This window comes from Sinocyclocheilus grahami, unplaced genomic scaffold (assembly GCF_001515645.1).
Source record: "Sinocyclocheilus grahami isolate Dianchi unplaced genomic scaffold, SAMN03320097.WGS_v1.1 scaffold309.1, whole genome shotgun sequence".
Classification (NCBI taxonomy): domain Eukaryota; kingdom Metazoa; phylum Chordata; class Actinopteri; order Cypriniformes; family Cyprinidae; genus Sinocyclocheilus; species Sinocyclocheilus grahami.
In genome coordinates this window covers 1,067,199-1,085,369 of record NW_015505488.1, presented here as the reverse complement: position 1 = coordinate 1,085,369, position 18,171 = coordinate 1,067,199, and the positions used below count along the sequence as shown (strand labels likewise).

The following is an 18,171-nucleotide window of genomic DNA, read 5'->3' as shown; positions in this document are numbered from 1 at the left end:
GAGTATGGTGTTTCTTTCCAGCGTTAATCCTCTCTGAGGAGTTGGGTTCCTCGCTCCATGGGCTGTCCTCAAGTCTGGCCCTAACAGGTAAGTATTTTGGGGTATGTAGCCTAGGCCTTTGGCCGTAGGGAATAACGTCACTGACAGCCGTCTAACGTCCCAGGAGCGACTCCCATAGCAATATGGTAGAGTTGGTACTTAGTGCTCGCCAAGGTTCTGGCATGCACTCCCCTCAACATGGTGGCATGGGTATACCGTTCCCCATAGCGACCCCTAGAGGACGCAGTTCGAAGTTCCCATGAAAGGGAACGTCTCAGGTTACTTATGTAACCATGGTTCCCTGAGTAGGGAACGAGACACTGCATCCTCTAGGTTTCTTGCCATGCTGCGGATGCAAGCTTCAGACGAAGAAGTGAATGATGTGTGCTCCCGGCGCCTATTTATGCTATAGTCGCACCGGTAGTGATGTCATGGCTGTTGCCGGCCAACGAGTTGGTGTTTTTTCAGTGTATGCTTCAGACACGGGTCACGACGAGGCGTTCCCCATAGCGACCCCTAGAGGACGCAGTGTCTCGTTCCCTACTCAGGGAACCATGGTTACATAAGTAACCTGAGACGTTTTCTGTGGACTGGGTTTGAATATGGTCAAATGTTTTAAATTAAGCCACTCAATACTAAGTGTTTTAACTAGTGATTTTATGATTTTTTGTGATTTTATTTGTTACAAGTTTGTTTAAATTAAAATGTATATGATTGATCATATTCTGAAGTAATTAGTAATACATAATAAAAATGGTTTGATAATTTTAAGACTTTATATATTTAAAACCAATGGCTTTCAAATATAATGTTGAATTGGGTATAGTTATTCAGTTGATCATAAGTAGCAAATAATAAAATATAAATTTTAATATTAATAATATAATAAAATATATTGATATATTATATATAATATATTATTTCTATAATACATTGATACTAAAGAAATTCACATTAAACAATACAGTTCAAAATATACATTATTTATGTTGATTCTAAATTAACTTGAGGATTCAGTGTTATTGTCAGGTTGAGTTCTGTTTCTGCTCTGTTTTGGTTCATTTTCTGTGTTCCCGTTCATCTGTGTTCCCCTGTTAATCTGTTCCCTTTGTTACCAATTGCTCCACACCTGTTTCTGTTCTCACTGATTACGTTCCCTGTTATTATAAGCCCTGTGTTTTCCTCTGTTCCTTTGTCTTGCACAAATGTTGTTTAGTGGTTGTTGTCTCCTGTGTTCTCCAGTGTTGGGAATTATGTATTAAAGACTCTATTTTGGATTACCCCTTCGCTGTGTGCTTTATCCCTGTCTACCCGTGACAGTTATGTAAATGAAAAACTTTAGATGTGATTAACTGAAATAAATTACAGAAAGCAGAAAATAAATACATACATACATAAATGCTTAAAATGCCTCACTGAAATATGTGTTAGTTTATTGTTGCTCGTGGTTTGTTGTTTGTTTGTTTCCAGCTGGAATATCTACCAGGATTAATGCTCCTTCCTCTCAGCTATGGCGGAGGAATATAACTTGAGCAGACCTGGGGCCTGTACCATGAAGCCAGATTAGCTGGCTAGCCAGGTAAGTTTCAATTTAGTTTGCACCAATCCTGGGTTTTAGCTACCATGAATGTGGCTTGGCCTTTAGCGGCATTCATTGCCATAGTAACTTACACTGCACAGCTAACCTGCTCCAGGGCAGGTTATGTTCTGAGTAAGAGATCTCAAACTGAAATTGGACCAATCAGATGTGAGCAAAGTGACACATGTCTGATGCAAAAAAAGTCACTCCGCCAGTTTCTCTTCCTACAAATTAAAGGTCACTATAAAGTACCTTAAAGTTGTAGTTCATTGCGATTTCACTTTTTTAACATTAGTTAGTGTGTAATGTTGCTGTTTGAGCATAAACAATATCTGCAAAGTTACGAAGCTGAAAGTTCAATGCAAACGGAGATATCGTCTTTTAAAATACTGGCAGTTTAATGCCTACAAAAACGGCTGGTAGGGACTACAACAAGTTACTTCCTGGGTTCATGACAAACCCAGATAAACCCCACCCTCGGGAAAAGGCAACAAAGGGGGCGAGGCCATGCTGTGCTGCTTTAGAGAAGAGGATGAGAAAACTAGAGGTGCACGTAAAAATCTATTCATATATGAATCGCGATTCTGTCTTCTAACGATTCTAATGGATTCACAAGTTTCAAAATCAATGTTCTAAAGCAGCGGTTCTCAATCCTGTTATACTTGTATTAAAACTTTAATCGGGTAAAACCATATATTAAAAGCTAACATAAGCAGTAGCATTTACAAATACCAGCATATCTAAAAGAGACAACAAAAAACATAGGCCTACGATTAAAAGCCGTGCTTGCACAGGTTCTGCACGATCCTCTTCAATAATATCCTCTGCTTCTCAATCGAGCTCAAACTGATAAGCGATATTAATGACGCCGTTGTTTACAATACAACCGGAGCACATGCCGCTGAGGTGAGGGGTGGGACATTTAGACACGCACTAGAGGCGGCTTAGCCAATCACAACACACTGGGCTAGCTAACCAATCAGAGCCCATCGCCTATTTCTTAGGGAGGGGCTTCATAAAAGAAGGAAATGATCAGTGTGTTTCTCAGAGAAGGGACGGAGCGGTATGGAATAAAGGTAAATTATGTGAAAAATAATGCATTTTTTAAAAAACAATGCATTAACACATGTTAGACTGCACCCCATAAACACAATTAAGCCTAGAAAAAAAACAGTGAACCACCCCTTTAAAAAAATACAACAAAATTGTCTGGCTTTAATGCTAATTACGATTTATGTATGACTTATATAATTATAATATGGTTCATATTACTATTAATCCATTACACAAACAATTTTACTTTAACAATTATTATAAAGCATTTATTTTAAATGAATATTAATATATACAGCTCATATGTAATATACATAAGTGGTAGAATCAATAGATAACACTTTAAAAATTTACAAATTGCTATATATAACTTCACAAGTTTTACTTGTGACTGCACTAATAGAACGAGATAATTTATTTTATTTGTCCTCTTTCATGGACAAGTACTTCAGTGTAAATGCATTTATATTCCTTATATTCTTTGATCTCTTAACCTTTAAGAAAAGAGTTTTGAATCTCTCTGACTCTTTCGCGAGAAGTGAATCACACTTGCTCTGTGTTGCAAGGCATGTGATTGGCTGTTTGCCACTGATGTCACACATTCGTGTGCACGCACTCCACAAACTCAGGATCAAAGCTTGAGTTGACAAAGAAAGTTGATGATCAGCAACATGGTACCAACAAAGCCGGATTGGAGTGGTTTGGTTTTGTCAACTCAACTAATCCTGTAACTCTGAATTTGTTCATCTACCATCATGGTGCAGGCCCCAGAAGAGGGGTTTGAAAGAGCAAAAACTAATGCCTCATGTCCAATAACTTAAGTTGCAGATTTCATAGAAATAGGAGATTGAGAGGATTATGGAAATATGTGGCACTATGACATGACATGCCTCTCTTTAGATCTGCCTTTGCCATACATCAGCTTGAGTTACAAATGTTTGTACTCTGTGTTTCCCTCTTTGACTTGGAGATGGCGAGTTCTAAATAGCTTTATTTCAAATTATGCAATGGCTAAACTTGTTCAGCCCATTTTGTGGCATAGAACTGCACCTGTAGAAGATTGCTTGTAACTTCTTCAACAACTTTCAGTTTTGTTTTGTTTACTTTTGCTGACTTGCTGAGGGAATCAATTTCCCATCACATTTAAAGGGGTCCTATTATGCTCTTTTACAAAGTCTTGATTTTGTTTTGGGGGTGTACTAGAACAGGCTCTCATACTAGGTTGTTCGAAAAACCCATTATTTTTCACATATTTTGCATTATTACAACACCTCCCCCAAGTCTGGCATGAACAGCAAATATGCGTTGTAGTCCAAACGAGTCGTTCGTTGTAGTTTTTGAAAAGTGATTTCTGTTAAATAGATATCTCCTTTTGAAGTGGACTTTGAGCTTTGTTACTTTGCAGATCTTTTTTATGCTCAAACAGCAACATTACAGACTAACTAAAGGTGAAAAAGCATAATAGGACCCCTTTAAGCTTGTTTTGCTTGCTTGCACCAGTGTGTGGCTTTATTGTTTTTCCCAGAAGTAAAGGTGCAGATTCGCTTCAGAGTCAACAATTCGGTATGCATGGCAGGACCTTCCAGGAAAGCAGTTAGAGAGCAATTTGTTCCAGTTTATTGAACCCCTGAATACTTACTACATAACACCTACAAAACTACTGACGCCATAGAGATTGTGAATGTTTAACGTCATTCTTTCTGCATTAGACTGCAAAACAGTGTAGTGATTTACCCGTGCAGGATATCACAACCCATCACTCCATGTGGAAGGCTCTTTGAAACCCTGTCGCTGCAGTGCCACTGAAGTTTAAAAGCACAGGTTGGCTTCTCTATTGATACCGGCGTAAAAATAGATGGAAGAGGTCTCAGTGTGTGTGTGGTTTAAACACAGAAAAGATACTGAAACTCTATTAATAGCTAGGAGAACAAAACTGATAAAAGAAAGTCGCCTGACATTTTCTCAGTCGAAATCTGCTAAGCCTTTAAATGCCAGTGTGGTATCTTTATAATCACAAAGTTTCCCATGGGTGCTGTTGCTTTTTGGCAGAGGTATTATCATGACTGTTTCAGAGTACAAGGCTGGACCCTGACGTTATTAGCCTGTTTTCTTTGTATGTTATGTTTGAACTGTTCCTTTCCTAGGAAGACTGAAAAGCAGGGCTGTATACTTGTACCCAGGGGCAGATCTACCGAGGTGGCACAGGGTGGCAACTGCCACCCTAAGAAAAAGCATTGCCACCCGTGTATACTGAAAAAAACGATACAAAATTTTTTTAAGGTAAGTGGTTGCAAACTGTGTAAAATTTGTAGCAAAATTTATTTTAGCTACATTTAAAAAATAAAAACATTTTGAAAGTTAATCAATTAAATGTGTTTGTTTAAATGTATCTAAAATAAATTGATTGCAACCACTTACCTTAAAAAAATTTAGTAAATTCAATTAATCATTTTTTTCAGTGATATGGAGATGACTTGAAGAACGCACATAAACCATATATTGTTGCAATCATGTGTTTGTTGTCTTCATGTTTCATTGGTCCAAAAGTTTATTTTTATTCAGCTTAGCTACAGCAGATATTGTTTTGGCTACAGCGATAGCTGGATGCATATCCATATTAGGGATTTCCTGCACGTCATAAGTTATTACTTCTAATAAAAAAAAAATCTATATTACGAATATGAATGAAACATGCACTGCATGAGAGTGTTTACGCCTTGGTCCTGACCACTGTCTTTACTGAGTGTTTTTAGGGAATATTTGCATTTATTCACATGTGATTGGATTAGCTACTCATGTGCTGGACTGTCATGATTTGGCAAATTCAGGACACTACTGAATGAAGTGCATCAGGGGATTTAGAAGTGGGTATACCCACTGATATAGAAGTGGGTATATGCCATATACCTGTGTATACCCTGCACTACACCTCTGCATACACATGACGTCACCTTTTTCACAAATTCACGTTTATGTTGTTTACACAGGCAATAGCGGTATCATTTTCAAAAACTTGCATATTGAGATCTGTTTTCAAAAGTTTGTGTTTCTAAGCCTCCAAGATACTGTTGTGGTGTTAATGAACAGCCAAATCGCCTAAAAAGTTTTCTTAACAATACTTGTTTCAAGGTGATTTTTTACCTACACATGGTTTCAGTTGGTTCTAAATTTCAGCACAAACTACATTTCACTGTCAAACTACATAAAAATGTACTTACTCAGATTTTGGCTTCCATTCATGGTCAGTGGTAGAATCTGTAGGGAACTTGCAGTATATATTGGTATCTGCTAAATGCTGGCATCTGGAGACATCACATATGTTCTGTCTCCAGGTGAAACTCCAGCCTGCTGGCATGAGTAATTATGTCGCTCCACAGGCCAGATTTCCTCTGATGGCTCCAAGTATGGCATGGTAAAACCGTCTGTAGAACCACAATGTGGAGAAATCTAGGTCAGTGTTTCCCAACATTTTTTTGTCTTAGAGCCCCACAAGCCCATCAGTAAGGCTCAAATGAGGTACAATGACACTAAAACATCAATTTGTTCCTTTTATAATTAGTTCCCATTTGTAATGTCATATACCAGAACAGCATCATTGCTGCATCTATTTGAAAACTACAGTGCCACTTTTCATTATGAAGCACAAGACAGGCTATTTAATTAAATGTAAATTGATTTTAGCTGTGGGAGCCTGTGTTTCATTTGTGCTTGTAAAATATAGGGCCACTGGTGTTGTCATAATATCATGTAGTTTGTGCACCATAAAGCACATTAGTGTAATGAGCAAGTCTTCGTAGCGCATGGAGAAGTCATTAGAGTCAATAAAGCCTGCTGACTGCCTTCACCATAATGTGTGCTGGCAATGTAGTGTCTAGATATGTAATGCATCTGGAGAACACTAGTGCATATGGAAACACTTCTTCTGAATTTGTTTGATATCCCGCAGCTGTTTAGCTGTAAAATATTAAGATATTATAACGTGTACAAATGTGAATTTAAATAGGAAGTTTCAATAAATATAATTTGTATTTGTATCTCTTTGTTTGTATAAAGGGAGTTTCCATGCATGGAATGAGGAGTGGAAATAATTCCAGGAGAACAGGGAGTGTCTGTATCTGTTATTTTGGTCACTTGTTGTTCATCATTTTATAATACATGCACATTTGCCATTTACAATAAACTTTTTGTTCCAACCCAAAGATGTTTCAATCAAAAAAAAATTTAATTGCTAATAGGTCCTTTGGTGCACTGCAGAATTTCATCTATTATATAATGTAATTTCTTTTAAACATACCTTTAGTTCCTTTAATTCCTTGGGAGACAGTTTTAAATCAGTTTTAGATGTGCTGGGCTGACTTGGATATTGTGCATATAATTTAGTGAGCTGTACAGAGGCATGTTGTTGTCAAATTGTCTAATAATTGTATGTAACCTTTATCTGACCTGTTGTTGTGATATTATAAGTGAAGCAGTGAGTCCAGAAACAGTTTAAATGTTCTTTCTTTCTTAGAATTCTATGTGCGGATAGTAAAGTTACCTTTTTAGATGCTTTATTGCTGCATGGTTTTATTAGCATATGCAAATACATATTCCACAATCAAGGTGTTTTTAAAGACTTCAATGAAAACAAATTCTTTGCTTAACTGAAGTCGATTGGGTTACAGAAAATGACTCCTTTTAAAGGGAAGTCAATCCACTTGGCCGCTGGTAATTTTTAACAAATACATTTTCGTGTTTGCAGCACATAACCAGCTCCAAATGTATGGTTTTTCTAACATAGTAAACTTGCTTAGAATCTCACTTGGTACAGCATTGCAAACTGAAAACCTTTTTTAGCCTCATTTATTGAACATTTCAGTTCCGAACTGCCAGAATAATTACAACAACCAACGTAAAAAAAAAAAACGTTGCCAGATTCCCAATCATCTGTTTTGAATAAAACTTTTAGTGCCACTTACTGGACATTTCACGTTGAATATTTCGCAAAACGTGCAAGAAGCAATGTCATGTAAACAAATAGGCGATGACTTTATGAAAAAGATGTTTAGCTGTTTTCAGCCGCTATTGAGAATGTATATATATATATATAATTTCTCCGAAGGATATTTAAATGAGTGGCCCACATAAAAACATAATTCTTGATAATATAATTTGTAAAACAATTTCTAAGATCATTCCCAACCAAAATTAAAGCAGAATTTCATTTTTTTTTTTTGTCACATTGTTTCTCAAATTCACATGAAAAATGCATGGACCATATGGAACATTATCAGAGGGGTTGCTTGTACTATGAAAATGTTTTTCCCCCTAGCAAGTCACTTTAATGCATGTTTTGCATCTACTAATGGATGATAACATGTCAAGTATGTGCCTGAAAAAGTGATTTAAAATGTTTCCATGATGCACCTAACTCATCTGCATGAAGGACGTGCATGGTGAGTGTTTCCTTATCTAATCTATTTACGCAAATGCATTTGTTTTAATCAAATTTAATTCTCAAGCGGTATTTTGAAGCTATCAAAATAGTCCTATCAGGCTTGAACCCACAGCAGTTTAACAACTTGAATGAACTGCGACCTAATGTTTCTTCTTCAGTGAGGCCCTCAAAAGCCATATCTGGCTTGCAAGAAACTTGTCCGTGGATATCATCATTGATTTCACAGTTGAGAGGGAAATGCCAGGAAAATCCACTCACGTCTCATAGGTAACATCAGCAGCCCAACAAGCACAAAATGTTCAAAACTAAATTAATATGCTCTAACTTGGTCTCGCCATAATTAAACATTAGATAAAAGGAGTGATCTCTGATGTTCATATCATCCAGTTTGCTGTAAAGACATCATTTGTGCAGTGTGAGCGCAGCCTCATTTAGTTTAGCAGACCTACTGCAGCATCAGATTAGATAATTAAAATTAGATTTAGTTTCACCGCTATTGCTCCATTCACAGTAGTGCTGAAATATTGACCTCATGGGAAACATATGTTCCATAAGAGTCAAATACCGTTTAAGGCCATTGATGTCATCACTACAATCAATGCCAAGCATTGAGTCCCCCTTTGGATTTTACCCCCATTGCTCTGCTCAGTGTGAATACAATCTGTCTTTTTTATAATACCAATATTTTTCTACTAAACGGGCAAATAATGTGCATGTACTATTTTTCTTTTCACTCAGTGAAAAGAATTCCACTCAGTTTTGCTTTATCCATATAAAGATGTTACAAAGATGCAAAATGTCTGTAAAAGTTTTCAAAAACCTATAAATAACATCTCTATAGTGTCACGATACGTTGCCGGAAGGAAAGATGGAGACGTAGAATAGCAAACACAGTCTTTTATTAAATCCAAACAGGGTAAATCCACACCAGGAAGGGGAGATGACACACGTTCACAACATGTAATCCAACAAGTAGACCCGACAAACACAGACTGAACAGACTGGGGCTTAAGTACACAGGATAACGAGGGAATTGGGAGGACCACAGGTGAACAGAATGACTAATTAAGAGACGTTGAGGACAGGAACAGGAACGACCAAATAAGGGCACATGAGGGAGAAACTGGGTCAAGGGGAGCTCATGGGGCGCAAAACACAACAAAGACAGTCCAATCCTGACATATAGAGCGACAGCAATCTTTATATATATATTTAGTCAGGGGAGATTCTAGGATTTTCATTTTAGGGGGGCTCAGCCCCCAATGAGGGTATAATAATAAAAAATAATAAATAAATAAAATAAAATAATGTTTGACTAATAGGTTAGGGTGTTATACGAAACCTATTGCAGTATTCCACTGTATTGCATAAATTAGAAGGGTACAACATTTGAGTACTGAACAAGCCAAATACAAATCTTCCTGCTCACACACACACACACAGGTTTGTTTTTGTGAAAAGTGGGGACATCCCATAGGCGTAATGGTTTTTATACTGTACAGACCATATATTATATTGCCCTACACCAACCCTACCCCTAAACCTACCCCTTACAGGAAACTTTGTGCTATTTCAGATTTTCAATACACTCCATTCTGTGTGATTTATAAGCGTTTTGAAAAGTGGGGACATGGGGTAATGTCCTGAAAAGTCACCTTCTCCTTGTAATACCTATGTCATACCCTTTGTCATTATACAAATTTATGTCCAAAAACGCGCGCACACACACACACAATTTTCAGTATAAATTTTGGGGGGGCTAAAACTCCCTCTAAAAATGGCCTAGTGACACCCATTTAGTCTATTTATATGCAGTTCTACCATTCAGGCTGATACAATCACATGAACTGAATATTTTGAATTAGCTCTATACAAATTTATGTCCAAAAACGCGCGCACACACACACACAATTTTCAGTATAAATTTTGGGGGGCTAAAACTCCCTCTAAAAATGGCCTAGTGACACCCATTTAGTCTATTTATATGCAGTTCTACCATTCAGGCTGATACAATCACATGAACTGAATATTTTGAATTAGCTTTTATTTTATATTTTCGTTTTTCACTAACTATTCATTTACTATTCATCTACTTATACCATTGATTCTCTCTAAACAACACACCCATTCATGTTAAATCATCAGAAAAGTTAGAGAAAGAAAACAGGTCTTCATGACTTAACAGCTGCTGCAAAATGTTTGCTATGGTAACCAAACACAGCAGTGTGTCATCAGGCCTGTGTGCAGCAGCTCTCAGTGTGAGTGTGGCGATCATGAGTCAGAATTTCACACTCTTCTTCCTCAAAACTCTGACCAGAACAGTGTATTCATACTATAACCACAGCCGCCATTCTGCTGTTCAAAGTCATGAAACTAGTAGCTGTTCTCCAGATGGATCTCAAAGAGACAAAGAACATTCATTCAAAAATCAATTTGTGAGGCATATCTGCTGCAGTAATATAATATGAAATGATCACACTTGCCAGTGATTCATCAAAAACAAAAAGCCAGTCCGTAAAAACTTGATAAGCTGATAAGCATGTTATGTCAGCTTGCAATGAAATAGTCTAAGTAGACCTATCTTTATGATGAATCGTCTTTAAATTCTGTCTGATAATAATTCAGCATAAAAAAATACAAGGGTGCTGTACTGTATATACTGTATGTGAACTGCATGAGATTTTGTACTGTATCACTATATGGTTCCGCTGAGCACAAAACATTTTTTTTTTAAATAAATAAAATAAAATAAAAAATAGATAAAATAAATGTTTATTCATGTTATTTTGTATTAATATGCAGTTATTGTTTCGAGAAAGCGAGTCTTTAAAGTAGGCCTATGTTTTTTTTCTGTTTATTTATTTATTATTTATTAATTTATATATATACAAGTGTACACTACCAGTCAAAAGTTTGGAATGATAATACGATTTTTTTAATGTTCCATAAAAATATTAAGCATAATTGATAATAATAAGAAATATTTCTTGAGCACCACGTCAGCAGGTATTAGTTTTGAAGGATTATGTTAAGATCACTGAATAGTTGCTGAAAATTCAGCTTTGCCTTCATAAGAATAAATTACATTTTAAAATATATTTCAAATAGAAAACTTGTAAACTTTTAAACTGTAATAATATGTCACTCTATTACTGTTTCTACTGTATGCATTTTGATCAATATACAGCCTAAGAGCATAAGAGATTTCTTTTAAAAAATATTAAAAACCTTTGACCGATAATACACTTAAATGGCCATGCAATTTTTTTATGTATTTACGCATCAAAACGGCGGTAAAGTTAGTTTGACATTTGACATTCATTAGACATTCGGGTTTTTTGCCAATTAAATTCTTTGCAGCTTTTATGTTTTGAGCCCAAACTAACTCAGATAGACATATAGTGAATAATATTCTGAATATTTTACAGTTGGTTTGATACCTTTATCTCAAACTGTGTCAGAGTTTAATTAATTTAAGTGGATACAGTATATAAAACAAATGAAAAATATGGTTTCAGTGCTGTATATAAAAACAGTAAAGGCATAAACTGAAAAACCAAGCCTTGTGCATTATAGGGAATAATAATCTGAATATTTTACAGTTGGTTTGATACCTTTATCTCAAATTGTGTCAGAGTTTAATGGATTTATATTATTGCATACATTAAAACTTGTAAAATTATTATAAAAAAAACATAATATTGTAATTCCAAAAACGGAGCTTTGTGCGATAACAGGTATGTTTTTCCGAACATTTTAGTATTGGTTTTATATTATAATGTCTCGTAGTTAAATTGTTTAATTAATTTAAATGGTTAATGTTTTTTTTATTCCTAGAAATTAAGCCTTGTGCAACATAAAGGACATATATGTATGTCTATCTGAATTAGTTTGGGCTCAAAACATAAAAGCTGCAAAGAATTTAATTGGCACAAAACCCGAATGTCTAATGAATGTCAAACGTCAAACTAACTGTACCGCCGTCGCATACGGAACATTTTACAAAAATCGCTAGTGTTTTGTTTCAAACGCAATTGTACGTGCTATATGGGCGTCAAAAGCCAGTGTTGTTTTGCGTGAAACGAACCGAATAACGTTACACCCAGAAAACTGAGAAATTATTTTAAACACGCTATTTATCTGCCATTCATGTGCCAGTATTTTGAATACATACAGTAATCAGTAAGCATTCAGTTTACGATGCCTGCCGCACAGCGCCTCTACTGTGTCGCTACTGTACAAGACAGCTGTCCGGTAGAAACGCTCACATATATCAGTCATGACCGAGGCGGAGAATCAAGCCTGCGGACTAGAGCGATGGTGACGGTATACGAGCAAACACTAACACGACGGGAGCTCGGACAGTCTCAGAGGGAAAGAAAGATGTTTGGAGTAAAAACCAGCGACGTTTTATCCTCCATTTCCGCGATAGAGTGCACAGGAGGAGAGTTTATTTCGGCTTCATTCATCGGCGGAGTTTTAATGAAAAGTCTACAACCTGTCACACGGCGCAGAGTCTGACTGTCAACAGTAGTCAGTGCTACAGAGAAATAAAGACACGCTTGATTTAGCGTTTATTGTCCGTTTACAATAGTTTATCGCTGCGTTTCTAGGCTGTTGGATTGCTCAGGATGCAAGTGAAAAAGCAGAGCTCCGAGGACCCACAGCGGGATGATATGAAGAAAAAGCCCTCATGTTTCTCAAATATTAAGATATTTTTAGTGGCGGAATGTGCTCTGATGTTGGCACAGGGCACAGTGGGCGCATACTTGGTAAGTAAAGCGATGCTTTTCCTTTTGTTTTGGATTAGTTTTACACTTCAGACTCTGGAAATCACTGTCTGTTCTTATTGACCTTTCTGAACTTATTTGGCTCAAGGTTCGGCTCATTTGGTTTGCGCTATTCCTTTTCTTCAACCTTCCTGCTCTTGAGTGCAACGTAGTGCATAGCAACAAACGTGACACGGATGTGAGTGACATAATCATATAATGAGCTTCAGTCATTCATTCTATAACATGCCGTGCCCTAAGTTCAAAGAAAAAGAAAATAGGCGAAAAGAAGTGAACATCACTGGGTGTTCATGCAATGAAGCAGCAGCCTCAGCAGACATAAGTTTGTGTCAGGCTCTGAGAAATAAGTAAGTAAGCTGTGGGCCAATATGTCTATGACAGATAACCGTGGGCTACGTGAGTCATTTTAAAGGGGTCATGATGGTTTTTTAAAGATCATTATTTTGTGTATTTGGTGTAACAGAATATGTTGACATGCTTTAATAGTCTTTGCAACTTCAGGGATCTTATCTATGCGCAATCAGCTTGTAACACTCTAAAGAGAAAGGAAAACTTGAAATCGCATCATATGACCCCTTTATGTCATCATCAATAAAAACACCATTTAAGCAATATCACACGAGCAAAAGTACCGTTGGAGTCTTTATCAGCACTGTAGCCTAATTCGGCGATTACAGCTCTGCTCATATTCAGATAGCGAGTGTGATATTGCTTTTATTCAACAGTTATATGAAAAAGTAATTAATATAAAAAACGTATGTTTCAGACAACTGTTAGTTTGGATATTTCTTCAACACCAACGAAAATAGTTCCATTAAGAGCAACAGCATGGAGCTTTGTGAGTGACCAAGTATTGTATCGTACTGAACGGAGTTAACCCGGTCAGGAGCCACATATGAGTGGAATGGAGCGACAGAGATTTCCCCTCCCCGCTCAGTACGTTCTGTAATCACTCTGCTCGAGATCCACTCCTGGTTTTACATTTCTCGCACAAGTTCACTAACGAGAGAGAGACCCGCTCCAGCGATAGACAGAAAGAAAAATAAGGATGCAGAATCCGGGACAAGAGGAATATATTTTAGATATCTGAGAGATATATTTGATGATAATCTCTTTAATATTTACAGAATGTCAAAAGTCTTTAACTTCTCTTTATTTATACATTCCTCATATTATGTAGGGCTACAGTAGGCTACAGCAGATTATTGCTTTTATATATAAAAAAATACGGTCGCTATGATTTTGCCAAGACAGACATGTTCCTGGATCAACATCTGTTGTTGATCCTGGATCAACATTACTGTCCAAAAATATAGACTTAACCCAATCCCTACCCCTAAACCTAACCCTACCCATAATTTATTTCTAAAATCAGTGTGAAATGATAGCTGATTAACAAGGGTGTAGAATCACCTACCCCTGATCATAAACCTAAAACAGATATTTCCTGAAAAGTTATCCCTCAATTCTGATTGGTTGATTGGAATGTTGTTCCAGGATCAACAAGGATGTTGATCCAGGAACATGTTGTACTTGGTGAAATCACGCTCACCAAAAAATACAGCATGAAAAAATAACGAAAAACACATTAAAAATGTTTTATTAAATATCAGCAATCAAAGATATATTCCCTAACAATACAAGTGTTGCTATGCAGCAAAAAATAAAAATGGATGCTACTAACAATTCAGGACAAGAACAATTAGATATCTGAGAGATATTTTTGATGATAACCTCTTTAATATTTACAATAAGAGAGCATGTCAAAGTCTTGTCCTTATAAGATTGTCAAAAAGCTTTCCTCTTATTTTGAATGTAGACTATTTACAATGCAGTAGCCTTTAGCAAATTATTGCTTTTGTAAAAATGTCACATGAAAAAATAAGGACGTTTTTATTTCTATGTAATTTCATTAAATAGCATACTTGGACTCAAAGAACTAGCCTAGTTCCTGACAAAACAAGTGCTTCTATTCGGCAAAAATAATTATGGATGTAGAATCCAGGATAAGCACAATCTGTTTTAGATATCTGAGAGCTATACCTCTTTAGTATTACAGGAAGCGAGAATATCAATGTCTTCATCTTTTCCATATTTTGGTGAACATGCAAGATTTGTTTGCTTTTTTTATTTTGACACAACAGTGCTGCTTGTGCTGCAGTTGTCTGTGCTTTGTTTGTGGTGTCCGATATCTGAAAGAAAATTCTCGCATTGCTTGCTGTCAGTGAGTTGAATACTGCTCTATATAGCATCTTTGATAAGGAAGAGATTTGTCCAGCCATGTCTACCCTTTGGACGTCTCTGATGTCTGTGTGCGCTCAGACCATATTTGGAAAGGAAACAATCATTTGCTCTGTACCAGAAAGTCACAATACATCATGGGAACAGTCTCAAAGGGGCACACTTGTTGTGGACTGGATTTGTTCCCAGCTTATGGAAATTCTGATGTTTGTAAACCATATCAACACAACTTTGTCATTTAAAAAAAAAAAAAAATGTGGGACTGGAAGATGTAGAGATTGCCCAGATTTATTTTGACAGATAGATACGGCATTAAACTAAACTCTCTGGGGTTTTTCCATTGACAAACGAGCCATCAAAATGCTTCAAACTATTTCCAAATATGTCTTATTAAGCAAACATTTGTGTGAAATGGTAGAAGTTTGTATACTCAGAGAGTGCTTGTTTAACGTGTAGGTCATTGGGTTATTTATACATAGAACACAATATTGGTATTCTCACATGACAATGTTTTGTTCAAATACACATTTATTTGTTGAAGGTTAAAAATATAATATAGTTTATCAGCACGCAGGCCATGTAGTAGCATTTATATTTTCCATGTAATTTCCAACTGATTAAATTAGATTATCTCAGAAGCAGCTGTAATTGTCCATTTTGAGAAGGAGTCTCTCCACCGTCCTTCACAGACTGACTCAGTGGCTTGTTTCAGACATCATACTCATTCCTGGGCATTGTGTCAGTTTCCTATGTTTAGCCTCAGCCCTGAGCTTGACTCTGGGCAGTCTGGACTTCCCCCATGAGCTAAGAGAGCCAGTATCTTTATTTAATCTCTGGAAGCACACACAACTTGTGCACATCGTTGTATAGCATTCAATATGCATGTATTTAAAGGGGTCATGAACTGCCTTTTTTATTATTTTGTACTGTTCTCTGAGGTCCACTTATAATGTTATCAAGATTTTTACATCAAAAATCATCATAATTTAGAAGTAATGCTCTATTGTTGTCCTGTTTTGAACCTCCTCATCGGAACGCTTTGTCTGAATAGGTGTGGTGGATTGTAGACTCAGAAGTAAACGCTGAAGTAAATGATTGGCTAACAGTTGTGTATGTTTGACAGTTGACATCTTTCATATATGGATGCTGCAGCGATGTCGAAGCAAGCGTTGATCTTCTTCTGTGGAGGCGGGGTTTAGCCACATTGTTACATCATAAAGTGGCACATTCCACAACCTGTTGTTTCAGCAGATTGGCTTCAATGTACATTTTTAGACTAACAAGAAGGTTTTGAGTTCTGAAACTCACAGAATGTTTTTATAGTACAATGACCTCATATACTGTATGTGTAAAGATCAAGCAAATTTTTATTTCTCAGTTCATGACCCCTTTAAGTACTCTGAGTGTAATGCAAAAATGCTGGGGCAGTGTTTGCAAATGTCATTTGGCAGACATGTCACGTGACATAACCAAACAAATATATCTGGTTCATCTAACCTCAACTCTTTATTTTGTGCCTGCTCAGTTCGCTTGTACTTAAATGCAGTACTAAGCAGAAACATGTAGATGGCTGTATGACTTCAATGTCAACGCTTCAGTCTTCATTTAAAAAACATTTTCCCTAAAAGTTTGAGTTAAAATATTTTGTAAGAGCGTGATTATAAACACAACAAGGGTGTGAAAAGTGAACTATAGTGAGTACATGAGTTTACCTGTTCAGTGTGACGACGTGTAATATCCCCGACAACCTCTGTATTCCCATTTATAAAACGGTTAGTTCCAGTCCTTGATTCTGTTTGGTCAACAGCTGTGTTTTATTCACGATAAAGCACGGCTATGTTTGTTTCACCTTAGGGTTCTGTGTATCACTGCGCAACCAACCATGTATTATGTATTTCAGCAAAATGAACTGTTTATTATTTATGTAATGAATTATGACTGACCCCTGCTGGCGTTATGTTGTGTTGTTCACATTTAATTTTGAGGCCATGCCCCTTCCCGTCAGCCCTGTTCACACTAGCAGCGACTTTTGTCGCTGCATGTCGCCAGGGGCTGGCGATGAGGTTGCTAGTGGGCGTTCTCAATACTGGTTGCCTTGACAGCGAATCAGGTTTCTTGCCGCTAAGTACAAACATTTTGGAGGCAAAAGACTAAATATAATCTAAATCTAAATTAAATCAGTACATACAAACAAAAATGAACGAGAAACAGAGCCTACTTTCTTCCTTTGCGTATGTTTATCTACAGCGCTGAGAGGAGAACTATCACATGAGCTCTACTGTCTTCTTTCCTATTGGCTGTTGCTCCTGAAAGTCGCTCTTCATTTGCATAAAGTTGAAGGATTCTGAACTTTGTCGCGTCGCTGGACACGCCCCATCCGGTCGCCAACGGCCGCTGTCGCGCGTGCCGCCGGAAATCTCCAAAAAACCAGCTCTCCATTGAAATTAATGGGATTGTGTCGCTTTGCTGTTGTGTGTCGCTTGTAGTGTGAACGGGGCTAAAGAAACTCTTCTCAAGCTAGCAACCTCATCGCCAGCCCCTGGCGACATGCAGCGACAAAAGTCGCTATGTTGATGTGTGCACGTATTTGTGTGGAAGCCCACAGTTTCCGAAGCGGAGGGAATATTACTGTATTTATTACTTTTCTGTAGGCCTGGGCGATAAAACGGTATCGATATTTATCGACGGTACACCTTCATCGATAACAATATAAAAAATGTTCGATATAGGCACGTGCTATGAGTGACGCAGACAGCTCACACAAACACGAACACATGCTGAATTGAGTGCTGTGCCTGCCTGTGATGAGGAGATGGTGAATAAAAAAATTAATATTAGTCGAATTTAAAATAAACATTTGCATTTGAATGCAAAAATGGTACAATCGAATGTTAGGAGTGCGTCAGGGAGCGTCATCAGGGGTGCGCGGGATGTGGTGATGATGTAAGTGACCTTGCATTTTAATGTTTTGTTAGTCTAGCCCATGAGACGCGCCACTGCTGTGTTATTCGTTCAAAATATTAGAGACATAT

At 37.1% G+C, this 18,171-nt stretch overlaps 1 protein-coding gene across 1 annotated transcript in view; it reads left to right on the top strand.

Annotated features, from left to right (window-relative positions):
• Window positions 1-8,485: 8,485 nt before the first annotated feature.
• The window catches only part of LOC107601651 (solute carrier organic anion transporter family member 3A1-like), a 53,944-nt gene continuing 44,258 nt past the window's right edge, over window positions 8,486-18,171 (top strand). The window contains exons 1-2 of the mRNA XM_016293908.1: window positions 8,486-8,494; window positions 12,722-12,880. Of these exons, the coding sequence (XP_016149394.1) occupies window positions 12,740-12,880 (141 nt within the window). The 5' untranslated portion in view covers window positions 8,486-8,494; window positions 12,722-12,739. The remainder of the gene's footprint in view (window positions 8,495-12,721; window positions 12,881-18,171) is intronic.